Raw genomic sequence first — 14,573 nt, 5'->3', positions numbered from 1 at the left:
AAAATGCTAAACTTAAAAAATCATTCTTAAAAGAAAATGAAAAACCAAGATTCTGCCAAATTTGAAACTTACCTGCATATGGAGCCATTCCTAATATAGTAGGCATCAGGCCTCTGTAAAATCCAAGGAAACCGCCTTCCTTTTGAATGAAGAAACAACAGAAGTAAGATTACATTTCTTTCATTATGATAAACATCAAAGAACAAAGGCATACATTATAGTCCTGGCCTGGTAGCTCAGTTGGTTAGAGCATCATCCTGATACTGCAAGGTTGTGGCTTTGATCACCAGTCAGGGCACATACAAGAAGCAACCAATGAATGCATAAATGAGAAACAACAAATCAATGTTTTTCTTTCTCTCTCACCTCCTCTCCCTCTTTCCGTCTCTCTAAAAAAAAAATCAATAAGTAAAAATGTTGCCCTAGCTGGCTTGGCTCAGCGGATAGAGCGTCGGCCTGCGGACCGAAGGGTCCCAGGTTCGATTCCGGTCAAGGGCATCTACCTGGGTTGCGGGCACATCCCCAGTAGGGGGCGTGCAAGAGGCAGCTGAATCGATGTTTCTCATCGATGTTTCTAACTTTCTATCCCTCTCCCTCTCCCTTCCTCTCTGTAAAAAATCAATAAAATATATTTTTAAAAAAATGTTTTAAAAAGCATATATCACCCTATCCAGTTCTGCTCAGTGGATGGAGTGTAGGCCCTCAGACTGAAGGGTCCCGGGTTTAATTCTGGTTACAGGCTCCATCCCTGGACCTTGTCGGGAGCGTGTGGAAAGCAACCAGTCGTTATGTCTCTCTCACATCGATGTTTCCCTCCCCGCTCCCCCCTCTCCTTTCCACTCTCTTTAAAAATCAATGGAAAGCCCTAGTCAGTTTGGCTCAATGGATAGAGCGTCGGCCTGCGGACTGAAGGGTCCCAGGTTCAATTCCAGTCAAGGGCACATGCCTGGGTTGTGGGCTCGATCCCCAGTGGGAGTTGTGGGAGGCGGCCGATCAGTGATTTTCTCTCATAATGGATGTTTCTATCTCTCTCTCCCTCTCCCTTCCTCTCTGAAATCAATAAAAATATATTAAAAAGAAAAAAATCAATGAAAAAAAATCCTCAGGTGAGGATTAGCAGGAAAAAAAGCATACATCATAACAAAAATATTCTGGGACCCACCTTGAAACACAGATGTGTTTTCATAAATATTATTATTATCAATTATTTATAAATAATAGAATAATTATTTAGATAATATTCAAAATATTTTTCTAAATATAAAAAGACGTTATAAATGAGAAAAGTAAATATGTACCTTTGCATAAATTGTTTTGAATGCATGAATAATTCCTGTGTAAGTGTGTTCCCCTTTCACCTGGAATGCTAGGCGAACTCTAACCATGTCAAGAGGGTAAGTACAGATAACTGCTGTCATACCTGAAAAAAGTAGAAACTTAAATGTACAATAAATTTTTTGACACATATATCTCTTTCCTATCATTATATCACATCATATATGTCATATCATTTGTTGTGTTCTCAAATTATAGCAATGATGAAAGCCTAATGAAATCAAAGGTGATATTGATACAATTTTATCATAATATCATAAGCTGAAAACAAACACCAACACCATCATGTCAATGTAAAATACTCAAATATTTCTATACCACCTGGCCACCTGGCAAATAGCTGTTGCTCTTAGAAAGGGAAAGGCATTGCCCTGGCTGGTTTGGCTCAGTGGATAAAGTGTCAGCCTTCGAACTGAAGGGTTTTGAGTTGTGGGAGGCGGCCGATCAGTGATTTTCTCTCATCATGGATATTTCTATCTCTCTCTCCCTCTCTCTTCCTCTCTGAAATCAATAAAAATATATTAAAAAGAATATATATATTCCATCAAGGACACATACCCAGGTTGTGGGATCGATCCCCAATAGGGGGCGTGCAGGAGGCAGCCGATCAATGATGATCGACTGCCACCTCCTGCATGCCCCCTACTGGGAATCAATCCCACAACGTGGGCATGTGCCCTTGACCGGAATTGAACCTGGGATCCTTCAGTCCGCAGGCCAAGGCTCTATCCACTGAGCCAAACCAGCTAGGGCAATAAAAATATTTTTTTAAAAAAGAAAGGGAAAGGCATTTATAAACACAACACATAATGTTAAAGCCACAGAGAAAAAGACTAACGCATTTGGCTATGTAAAACTTCTATATAAGGGGGTTAAAAACAACTTTTAGATGAACTTTTCTTAAAAATCACAAATAAGGTCAAAAGACAAATCTAAAACTGGGATATAAAATATTAGCAATATTTCACAGAAAAGAAAACAAATGTCCTAATTCCAAAACTCATAAAAATGAATATTTAAAGAATAGAAACAACTAAGAGAAATACAAATGGTCACTAAAATTTGAAATGCTAATCAATCTTATTCATAATTAATTTCCATGTATTAAAATTTTTATAAGATCCAGTGTTGGTATGTAGGGGAAAAGGCCATTGAAAGCATTATAGAAATCAGTTTGCCAATGTCTGTCAAAATTTAAATATACATATCCTCTGATAAAGCAATTTCCCTTCTGAAAATTTATTCTACAGATATAGTCACACAAGTACAATGTGTTATTTGTAAAACAGAAACTGAAAATATCCCAAATGTTAATCAATAGGGGACTGATTAAATAAACCATGGTACATTACCTTAGAATATAACACAGTTCTAAAAACAAAAAGAAAGAAATTTGACCTCTCAAAAAAAAGAATATAACACAATTCTTTAAAAAAAAAAATAAGATCTATGTACTGATATAGAAAGGGTCTTGAGATAACTAAAAGAAAAGTTCTTATCCCATAGGGTAGGATTAGAAAAAAGCATACATAAGAAGTTATTAATACTGATTGCTTCTAGGGAGTGAAACTATTTTCATTGTATAGGAGTAGGTATTACTATAGTTGTTATAATTTTAAAAAAAGTTTTAGAAAAACAAAACAAAAACATTTTCAGAAGGAGAACTGTCAAAGAGACTGTATGTTTTTTCCTTTGTTGTAAGTTTATTCCTTACCATCTCCTAATGTAAAATGCTCTTTTTGAGTAGAAATATCAATGATTTCTTATATAATTGAATATAGAAAGTTAACAAATATATGCTGCTTAATCAATGTCACACATATCAGCTAAACCAAATTAAATTTGTTAGAAATAAAATATACCCACTCCTCTTACCTGCCATAGATCCAGCCATTAATCTGTGCACATGACCAGAAATTCCCAGCTTTGTAGTAATGAACTAGAAACCAAAAACATCAAATATTTTTAAATAAGATATTTTATTTTGTTATTTTGGTTTTTTTGTGTGTGTGGGTTTTTTTTAATATATTTTATTGATTTTTTACAGAGAGGAAGGGAGAGAGACAGAGAGCTAGAAACATCAATGAGAGAGAAATATCTATCAGCTGCCTCCTGCACATCTCCCACTGGGGCTATGCCCGCAACCCAGGCACATGCCCCCGACCAGAATCGAACCTGGGACCCCTCAGTCCGCAGGCCGACGCTCCATCCACTGAGCCAAACCGGCTTTGGCTTAAATAAGATATTTTAAAAATGCTACCCATTTCACTATTTAATAATGAAGACTTATTTCAAAAGAGTTACAGAACTAGTAAAAAGAAAATCAGTATTAAATGGGAGTGAAATGAGCACACTTATATGAAGCTGGACAGCGTTACATCACATTATGAAGAGGTCAGATATTTCCTCATAGCCTCTAATTTTGTACTTTTACAGAGCAATCTACCTTAGAATTACTGAATATACTACACATTGATGACCACAGATAAAGTGTGAATGGGAGTAGTAGGAATAAAATGCTTCTTCAGACAATGCAGTCTTAATATACTGAGGGCATCCATTCTATCTGACAGGCTAGCTTAGAATGTTGTCACATCTCTAAAGTTTACTTTCATTTTAAGATACACTGTGAGCCCTGGCAGGTGTGGCTCAGTTGTTGGAGCATTGTCCCATACACTGAAAGGTGGCAGGTTTGATTCCAGTTCAGGGCACATACCCAGGTTGTGCATTCCATTCCTGGAAGGATGCTTATGGCAAGCAACCCATCGATGTTTCTCTCTCTCCCTCTCTATCTAAAAAATAAATAAATAAAATTTTAAAATGGAGTCATTAAAAAAAAAAAGATACACTGTGAAATTTAACATACTTAACCCCTTTCTGTGTTAAGATGTCTGAATATTTAAGAGGATAAACTTTCAGTCAGCTAGAAAAAAGAAACCTGATCAATGAGTAAGACAGAAAAGGCTGTTAACTTATTAGATCATTATTTATTAACAAACTTTTACAATATGATTTTGCCATTTTAGTAAGAAAATCAGCCCTAACCAGTTTGGCTCAGTGGATAGAGCGTCGGCCTGTGGACTGAAGGGTCCCAGGTTCGATTCCGGTCAAGGGCATGTACCTTGGTTGCAGGTACATCCCCAGTAGGGCGTGTGCAGGAGGCAGCGGATCGATGTTTCTTTCTCATCGATGTATCTAACTCTCTATCCCTCTCCCTTCCTCTCTGTAAAAAATCAATAATATATATTTTTTTTAAAAAAAGAAAATCAAAAGCCACAATGTTCCTCTCCTAAAATTGAGACACAAAAAGCACATTAAAGAGCTATTAATAGTTTAAGCATTTATTATTATCTACTTGAAGGATACTTTGGCTCTTCTTCATAAGTGTGAATATAAACAATTTTCTCAAAAATGACTAATAATTCTGAAATAGATAACTTCAAAGTTATATTTAAAATTTTAAACTATCATAAGTCTTATTCCTTCAAAAAGGCATTAATTTAGCCATCTTCCAAAGTAACTTTATAGGCCAAAGCAAATGCCTTCTCAACTAAGCATGATATTTAAGGAAACAAAAGAAAACAAAACTTCACCGTTTTGTAGTGCTCGAATGCCATAAACTGGATTGCCCCATAGGGAAAGATTCGAATCATCATTGCACCATTCCCTTTATACAATCCAAGGTATCCCTCCTTTTGGGGAACAGCACGCAATGTAGAAAATACTCCTATTTTTAGAAAGATTTTTAGAAAAAAAATATTGAAACAGAAAACTATCTAAATTCAAATTTTCATGACAATCACAGATAGATTACTAATGCCATCATTCATAATATAATTTTGTTTGATGAATTACATGAATAGTAATTTCTATATAAGCTAATACTACTTAAAATGCCTCACTTGCTCAAATTACATAAATATAAAACATATAATAGCAAAAACAGCTACAAATTATAGTAAATTATATTTGTAATTATCATAAATTATATTCAACTATAGCAATCTAAAAAATATTAACAACAGAAATATATTCAAGGTCTATATACAGCAGTGCAGATGATCAACTCTATCTGGAAGGATGAAAAAAGTTTCCCAGACTGCCCAGATACATGTGTGGTTTGTTTACATAAGAATACTGCTAGCCGAAAACGGTTTGGCTCAGCGGATAGAGTTGTAGGCCTGCGGACTGAAAGGTCCCAGGTTCGATTCCGGTCAAGGGCATGTACCTGGGTTGTGGGCATATCCCCAGTAGGAGATGTGCAGGAGGCAGCTGATCGATGTTTCTCTCTCATCGATGTTTCTAACTCTCTATCTCTCTCCCTTCCTCTCTGTAAAAATCAATAAAATATATTAAAAAAAATAAAATTAAATTAAAAAAAAAAAAAAAGAATACTGCTAAATAACCCTAGGTGGTTTGGCTCAGTGGATAGATATAGCATCAGCCTGTGGACTGAAGGGTCCCAGGTTCGATTCTGGTCAAGAGCACATGCCCAGGTTGTGGGCTCGATCCCCAGTAGGGGACATGTGGGAGACAGCCAATCAATGATTCTCTCTCATCACTGATGTCTCTATCTCTCTATCCTTCTTCCTTCCTCTCTGAAATCAATAAAAATATATATTTTTTTAAAAAAATACTGCTAAATAAAAGAAACAAATAAAAAACTATTAAAGCAATTTAAATTTGGGAGCAAATTTTCATTATTAGGGCACTTTAAGAATGCTGATAAAGGCCTAAGTCCTGATCCTAAACATTGATATTTTTATTCTATTAATTTTAGGGGGGATAAGGACACGTATGTAATACCTTAATCAATAAAGAAAAATAATAATAATTATACATGCAAAAAAAGTAAAAACTAATAAAAAAGAGAAAAAAATAAGATTAATCACTAATCCCATTTGTAGTACAGACTTCCAATAAACATATCACTGAATACTTCCATTATTAAAGTATTTAAATATTTTCATTGATTTTTAGAGAGAGAGGAAGGGAGAAGAATAGAGAGATAGAAACATCAATAAGAGAGAAACATCATTGACCAGCTGCCTACTGCATGACCCCTACTGAGGACGGAGCCTGAAACCTGGGCATGTGCCATCACCGGGGAAGGAATCAGTGACCTGTTGGTTCATGTGTCCACGCTCAACCATCGAACCACACCAGCCGAGCTACATTATTAAACTATTTAAATTCAAGCTCCTTTCCAAATTTTTGAAACAAAAATTTGATCAAATATGAAAGTAAATCACTAGGCTCATTTTGAATTTTATTTATTTATTTATAATATATTTTTATTGATTTCAAAGAGGAAGGGGAGGGAGAGATAGAAACATAAATGATGAGAGAGAATCACTGATTGGCCGCCTCCTGCACGTTATCACACTGGGGATCGAGCCCACAACCCAGGCATGTGCCCCAATCAGGAATGGAACCGTAACCTCCTGGTTCATAGGTCAAACAATATTTATTTATTTTATTTTTTCCAAAAATTGCACCATGGTAAAGCAGAATTCTCACTAATATGAAGTACTGTTTGGGCTAGGGGTGGGGAACCTTTTTGTGCCAAGGGCCATTGGATATTTATAACACAATTCATAGGCCATTACAAGATTACCAACTTAAAAATTAGCCTGCTACATTTGGTCACACATTTAATTAACTCACCCTCATGCCTTGGCAGAGCCAGACCAAATGATTTCGCCAGCCTTCTGTGGCCGGAGGACCTGACGTTCCCCACCCCTGGTTTAGGCACTGGTAGTACTGCCCTCACTACACACTCACTGGACAGTAGCAAAAACCCAAGAAATGAATGGCTAACACATTTTTTAAAAGAAGCTAAAGAAGTTTTATTCAATAGCACATCTTCTGCCCGGCTGGTGTTGCTCAGTGGTTGAGCATCGACCTATGAACAAGGAGGTCTTGGTTCAATTCCCGGTCGGGGCACATGCCCAGGTTGCAGGCTTGATCCCCAGAGTGGGGCATGGAGGAGGCAGCTGATCAATGATTCTTTCTCATCATTGATGTTTTTTATCTCTATTGCCCTCTCCCTTCCTCTCTGAAATAATAACATATATATATATTTAAATAGCACATCTTGCCGTAGCTGGTTTAGCTCAGTGGATAGAGCATTGGCCTGCAGACTGAAGGGTCCAGGGTTCAATTCAGGTCAAGGGCACATGCCTGAGTTGTGGGCTCGATCCCCGGTGGGGGGCATTCAGGAGGCAGCTGGTTAATGATTCTCATCACTGATGTTTCTCTCCCTCCCTCCCTCTCCTTTCCTCTCTGGAATCAATAAAATATATTTAATAATAATAAAAATAATAAAAGCCAACAACACCATTTTTGGCTTGTATATTTTAAAGATACCTCAATCTCCCCACAAATTCTATTTCAAATTTTGCATACTTTGTAGGGTATACTGTAACCCATGGGATTCAGTCCTGTAGAGCATGAAATCTAATGTGAATATGTAATCTAATGATTACAAATCAGTAAACAAGCTAACAAAGATCAGCATGGGGAGAAGATTAAAGGAATAAAACAATCCTGCTCAGACATTCCTATGTTGGGTCATTGTAAAGCACTCCAAGATACTGAGTAAAATAATTTATCTCCTTTTCACCTTCAATTTAGATAACAAAAGAAAATAATTTCCTTCCTTTTCAGTTTTACATAATCTCTCAATAAATTCAAAGGTCTCATTCTTTCTACACATGAGCAGCACACTGTGAAAATATAGAATTCTTTGCTGGACAGATATGGTAGCAATTTTTTTCTTTCAATTTTAAGTAAAAAATTTCTATTAAAAATATTGACAAGAAAATGAGCTACAATTAATATAAGATATAAAATATCCATTCAAAAATATTTTTTAGGGAATCCTTTCCCCCTCGCTATGTGGAAGTCCCTTCTGGGCGACTCTTTCCCTCTCCCTATGTGGGAGTCTGTACTTGTTCTTCAATAAATCTCCACCTTTGCTATACAAAAAAAAAAAAAAAAAATTTTTTTTAGAAAAATCACATTTAAAAAAAACCACTGAGAAAGAATTGACCCTTGCTGGGTAGCACAGCTGGTTAGAGACTTGTTCTGATAAGCCAAGGCTGTGGGTTCAATCACAAGTTGGGGCACATACAAAAATCAAATAGTGAATGAATAAATAAGTGGAACAACAAAGATGTTTCTTTCTTTCTCTCTCTCTAAAATCAATAATAGCCCTAACTAGTTTGGCTCAGTGGATGGAGCGTCAGCCTGCGGACTGAAGGGTCCCAGGTTCGATTCCGGTCAAGGGCATATACCTTGGTTGTGGGCACATCCCCAGTGGGAGGTGTGCAGGAGGCAGCTGATTGAGGTTTCTCTCTCTTTGATGTTTCTAATTCTCTATCCCTCTTCCTTCCACTCTGTAAAAAAATCAATAAAATATATTTTTTAAAAAATCAATAATAAAAAAAAAAGTATGTGGCATCTTCAAAAAATAATAATTGATTCTTATCCACTCTGTTAACCCCTAGAGTGTGCCAAGGAGCTCGATCGCGCTCCTCCTGTCTTTCGCCGAAAGTGCCGGGAGCGCTATCGGCAATTTTTTTTTCTACTAGTATTTTATAATACAATCAGCAAACAATATATGTCAAAGATGAAAACAAATGTAGTAAAGGTTTCCTGAAGTTTTTGAATATGTAACTGCATTTACTTGCGATTCATAATTTTTTTCCTAAACTGCTGTAAAATCAGCAAAAATGCCTTGGCAATTTTATTTTTTTATTTTTAATTTTTTTAAAGTCACCACTGTTGGCAGAAATTTTTTTTAAAATATATTTTATTGATTTTTTACAGAGAGGAATGGAGAGGGATAGAGAGTTAGAAACATCGATGAGAGAGAAACATCGATCAGCTGCCTCCTGCACACCCCCTACTGGGGATGTGCCCGCAACCAAGGTACATGCCCTTGACAGGAATCGAACCTGGGACCCTTCAGTCTGCAGGCCGACGCTCTATCTGCTAAGCCAAGCCAGTTAGGGCGAGGATGTATCTTTTTGATGCATTTACCAAAAATGTCCTCCAAAAAGACTCCAAAAAATTATTACTACCATCAATGATATATTATTTTTTTAATATATTTTTACTGACTTCAGAGAGAGGAAAAAAGGAGAGATAGAAACATTCATGATGACAGAGAATCATTGACAGGCGGCCTCCTGCACACCCTCTACTGGGGATGGAGCCCGCAACCCGGGTATATGCCCTGACCAGGAATCAAACCCGGGACCCTTCAGTCCGCAGGCCAACACTTTAGCCACTGAGCCAAACCGACCAGGGCAGTGATATATTATTAGTGTCCATGTTAATTAAATGGATTTTTATGTTTGTAAAAAACAACTAAGGGCTTGATATTCTTTTAATAATGTACATTTACCCATATATACTAACTGCACTGGATTCTGCTTGCACTAAGATTTCTTTTTTTAAAAAAATATATTTTATTGATTTTTTACAGAGAGGAAGGGAGAGAGATAGAGAGTTAGAAACATCGATGAGAGAGAGAAACATCGATCAGCTGCCTCCTGCACATCTCCTACTGGGAATGTGCCCGCAACAAAGGTACATGCCCTTGACCGGAATCGAACCTGGGACCCTTCAGTCCGCAGGCTGACGCTCTATCCACTGAGCCAAACCGGTTTTGGCTTGCACTAAGATTTCTTGAAGGCATATTTAACTAAGTGTTTAAGGGAATAACCATATCTCCATCACTGATTTTACTTTTTTAATCAGGCTATGCTGTTAACATGTCTGTCAAGGATGTGACACATTAATCCCAACAAACAATAATTCAAAGATTTTGGTTTAGAGGATATCAGCACCCTAAAATGATTATAACCACTACTGCAAATGAAAAGACTAAATTGGATAAGAGCTAGCCCTTGTAAAATATGCCCCCAAACTTTAATTCCCTTTTGGATCCTCTACTGTAATTCACAAATGGAAACCAAGCCTGCAGATGGATAATGTTTTCATTCATCTTTTTCTTTAGCATCTATTAACTCACCTAAATGTTTGTAATGATGATTGTGAGCTTGTAATAACACTTTTACTCGATCCAGAGGAGCAACTGTTGTTTTAGCACAGCATCCTGCAATACCTAAAAAAAATGTAAGAGGTTAGGGAGAAATTGCATCCATTTCTTTCCAGATGGAAATCATTATGTGTTCAGCCAACATACACCCTCTGATCTTTCACGTGTTCTTCCACTGCCCAGTAGAAGTGATGTGATGTGCGGATGATTAGCCCTCGCTCTCTGTAACTTACTAAATGAACATGTCATACTTAAAATTAAGTGTGGCCCTAGCCAGTTTGGCTCAGTGGATAGAGCGCTGGCCTGTGGACTGAAGGGTCCCAGGTTCAATTCCAGTCAAGAGCACATGCCCAGGTTGCGGGCTCAATCCCCAGTAAGGGGAGTGCAGGAGGCAGCTGATCAGTGATTCTCTCTCATCACTGATGTTTCTATCTCTCTCTCCCTCTCCCTTCCTCTCTGAAGTCAATAAAAATATATTTAAATAAATAAATAAAATTAAGTTTGAAGGTGTAAATCTGTCTCCTAATAACTGGTGAACACTAGGAATCTTGCTACATGTGGTTATAGAGACACTTGAAGGTATTTACTCAACTGTAAGGCTCTATCTGAAGCAACCTCCTCTTCTTTTGTATAACTTTTACATTGAAACAAACAACTTTTACCATAAAATTCAATCATCCTTTCATACATTCAGCAATTATGTATTTGGCCCCTACCATATGCCACCGTGCAGTCATGTGGATGATAGTAACATACATACAGGACAGCCCTACTAGCTTGGAATGCTCCTAAGGAGATAATGTATAGAGACTTTTTAAAATATATATATATATATATTATTGATTTCTTACAGAGAGGAAGGAAGAGGGATAGAGAGTTAGAAACATTGATCAGCTGCCTCCTGCACACCTCCTACTGGGGATGTGTCCCCAACCAAGGTACATGCCCTTGACTGGAATCGAACCTGGGACCCTTCAGTCTGCAGTCCAACGCTCTATCCACTGAGCTAAACCAGTTAGGGCTGTATAAAGACTTTTTTGCTATGTTGTTTGTGCTGCCTTCCCCACCGCAATTCATATGTTGAAAACTAATTCCCAATGTGAGGTCATTCAGAAGTGGGGTTTTAGGAGGTGAATGGGTCCTAAAACCTAGGGGTTCTGCATGTTTATGTTTATAAAACACTAGGGACCCGGTGCACGAAATTCGTGCACTGGGTGTGTGGGGCGGGGGGGAGTGTCCCTCAGCCCAGCCTGCCCCCTCTCCCATACTGGGAGCCCTCAGGCGTTGACCCCCATCACCCTCCAATCGCAGGATCGGCCCCTTGCCCAGGCCTGACGCCTCTGTCAGAGGCGTCAGGCCTGGGCAGGGGACCCTCATTTCCCCCCATCACTGGTTCTGCCCCCAGCCCAGGCCTGACGCCTCTGCCAGAGGTGTCAGGCTTGGACAGGGTACCCCCATCTCCCCCTGATCACTGGCTCTGGCCCCCGCCCAGGCCTGAGGCCTCTGGCCCAGGAATCATGCCTGGGCAGGGGACCCCCATCTCCCTCTGATCGCTTGCTCCACCCCCCGCCCAAGCCTGACGCCTCTGACCCAGGCTTCAGGCCTGGGCAAGGGGACCATCATATCCCCCCAATCCCCGGCTCCGCCCCCCACCCAGGCCTGATGCCTCGGCCAGAGGAGTTGACCCTCATCACCCTCCGATCACCAATCACCGGATCGGCCCCTTGACCAGGCCTGAGGCCTCCGGCAGAGGTGTCAGGCCTGGGCAGGGGACCCCCAGCTCCCCGTGGTTGCAGGTTCCGCCCCTGCCCAGGCCTAACACCTCTGGCTGAGGCGTCGGCCTGGGCAGCGGGGACCCGCAGCTGCAGCGGCCCCGCGATCGTGGGCTTCGCTTTAGGCCCAGGCAAAAAACCCCTAGCTCCCGGGACTGCCAGCTTCGACCGTGCCCAGCTCCCATCGCTGGTTCCACCCCTACTTCCTGCTATCAATGGCCAGGGCGGCAAAGGCACATCCTGCCCCCCAGCTCTTAGCTCCCCCCTGGGTTTCCGATCACTGTCAGTGGCAGGGGGCTTCTTCCTGCTTTCCCTTTCGCCTCCCTGCATTGTGCCTACATATGCAAATTAACCGCCATCTTGTTGGCAGTTAACTGCCAATCTTAGTTGACAGTTAACTGCCAATCTTAGTTGGCAGTTAATTTGCATATAGCCCTGATTAGCCAATGAAAAGGGTATCATCGTACACCAATTACCATTTTTCTCTTTTATTAGATAGGATAATATGATTCAACCATTATTAGGGCACCAACAATGGGATTACTGCCCTTATAAATAAGGCCCCAGACATCCCTGGCCCCTTCCACCTTCTGAAAACACAGCAAAGAAGGTGCTGTCCAGTCTTCACCAGAACGTCAAGTTCATGATCTTAGACTTCCCAGCCTCTAGAACTATGAAAAATAAATGTTGTTGTTTATAAGACACCCAGATTATGGTATTTCTGTTAGAGCAGTTCAAATGAAATAAGACACCTTACATGTACATATGATTCTTGATTTAAATGGGTTACATCCTGATATTGTAAATCGAAAATATCAAGAGTAGAAAATGCATCTAAATTAAGGGTGAATTTTACTGTGTATAAATTATACCTTAATAAAACTTATAAAAACAAACTAATCTCCTTGCTTGCATATTTACCTTCCTACAGTGATTTTCAACAGAGAAACCAAAGTGATCCTTTTGAAATATGTCATATCATTTTTTTCTCATTGGTTAGAGTGTCAGCCAGTGGACTGAAGGATCTTGGGTTTGATTCTGGTCAAGGGCATGTACCTTGGTTGTAAGTTCCATCCCCGGCCCTGGTTAAGGTATGCAGGAGGTACCAATCCATGTGTCTCTCTCACATCAATGCTTCTCTCTGTCTCTCCCCCACCCTCCCACGCTCTCTAAAAATCAATGGAAAAAATATCCTCAGGTGAGGTTTAATAAAAACAACAGATTCTTTTGTAGTTTCAGATACTTACTGCCTCCAATTCATTTCCTCTTTTTAATAGATTTTAATTGGTAACTAACTGTAAGATACATAGAAAAAAGTGCACAAATCTTTTTTTTTTTAATTAAATCTTTATTGTTCAGATTATTACATTTGTTCCTTTTTTTTCCCCCCCATAACTCCCCTCCTCCCAGTTCCCGCCCTACCCTCCGCCCTCACTCCCCACCCACTGTCCTCATCCATAGGTGCACGATTTTTGTCCAGTCTCTTCCCACATCTCCCACACCCCTTTCCCCCCCAAGAATAGTCAGTCCATTCCCTTTCTATGTCCCTGATTCTATTATAATCAACAGTTTATTCTGTTCATCAGATTATTTATTCACTTGATTCTTAGATTCACTTGTTGATAGATGCATATTTGTTGTTCATAATTTGTATCTTTACCTTTTTCTTCCTCTTCCTCTTCTTAAAGGATACCTTTCAGCATTTCATATAATCCTGGTTTGGTGGTGATGAACTCCTTTAGCTTTTCCTTATCTGTGAAGCTCTTTATCTGACCTTCAATTCTGAATGATAGCTTTGCTGGATAAAGTAATCTTGGTTGTAGGTTCTTGGTATTCATCACTTTGAATATTTCTTGCCACTCCCTTCTGGCCTGCAAAGTTTCTGTTGAGAAATCAGCTGACAGTCGTATGGGTATTCCCTTGTAGGTAACTGAGTTTCTTTCTCTTGCTGTTTTTAAGATTCTCTCTTTATCTTTTGCTCTTGGCATTTTAATTATGATGTGTCTTGGTGTGGTCCTCTTTGGATTCCTTTTGTTTGGGGTTCTCCGCGCTTCTTGGACCTGTAAGTCCATTTCTTTCACCAGGTGGGGGAAGTTTTCTGTCATTATTTCTTCAAATAGGTTTTCAATATCTTGCTCTCTCTCATCTTCTGGCACCCCTATAATTCTGATGTTGGTACGCTTGAAGCTGTCCCAGAGGCTCCTTACACTATCCTCGCATTTTTGGATTCTTTTTTCATTTTGCTTTTCCGGTTGGATGTTTTTTGCTTCCTCGCATTTCAAATCATTGACTTGATTCTTGCGCTCCTCTGGTCTGCTGTCGGGCGTCTGTATAATATTCGTTATTTCAGTCTGTGTGTGCTTAATTTCTAGTTGGTTCCCCAATATAAGATCGAG

The 14,573-nt window shown here is 39.3% G+C and overlaps 1 protein-coding gene across 4 annotated transcripts in view; it reads right to left on the bottom strand.

Annotated features, from left to right (window-relative positions):
• The window catches only part of SLC25A16 (solute carrier family 25 member 16), a 30,906-nt gene that overhangs the window by 12,087 nt on the left and 4,246 nt on the right, over positions 1 to 14,573 (bottom strand). Inside the window, exons 2-6 of one of the 4 annotated variants that reach the window (XM_059662531.1) lie at positions 10,379 to 10,471; positions 4,929 to 5,062; positions 3,211 to 3,274; positions 1,299 to 1,420; positions 73 to 139 (exon numbers count right to left, since the gene is read on the bottom strand). In XM_059662531.1, coding sequence (XP_059518514.1) covers positions 73 to 139; positions 1,299 to 1,420; positions 3,211 to 3,274; positions 4,929 to 5,062; positions 10,379 to 10,471 — 480 coding nt within the window. Of the gene's footprint in view, positions 1 to 72; positions 140 to 1,298; positions 1,421 to 3,210; positions 3,275 to 4,928; positions 5,063 to 10,378; positions 10,472 to 14,573 lie in introns of those variants that run through there. The other 3 variants (XM_059662532.1, XM_059662534.1, XM_059662533.1) reach the window with 3 other exon arrangements.

The sequence above is a fragment of the Myotis daubentonii genome, chromosome 13, assembly GCF_963259705.1.
Source record: "Myotis daubentonii chromosome 13, mMyoDau2.1, whole genome shotgun sequence".
NCBI lineage: Eukaryota > Metazoa > Chordata > Mammalia > Chiroptera > Vespertilionidae > Myotis > Myotis daubentonii.
Note: the sequence above shows the minus strand (reverse complement) of the source record. Positions and strands in the feature narration are given on the sequence as shown.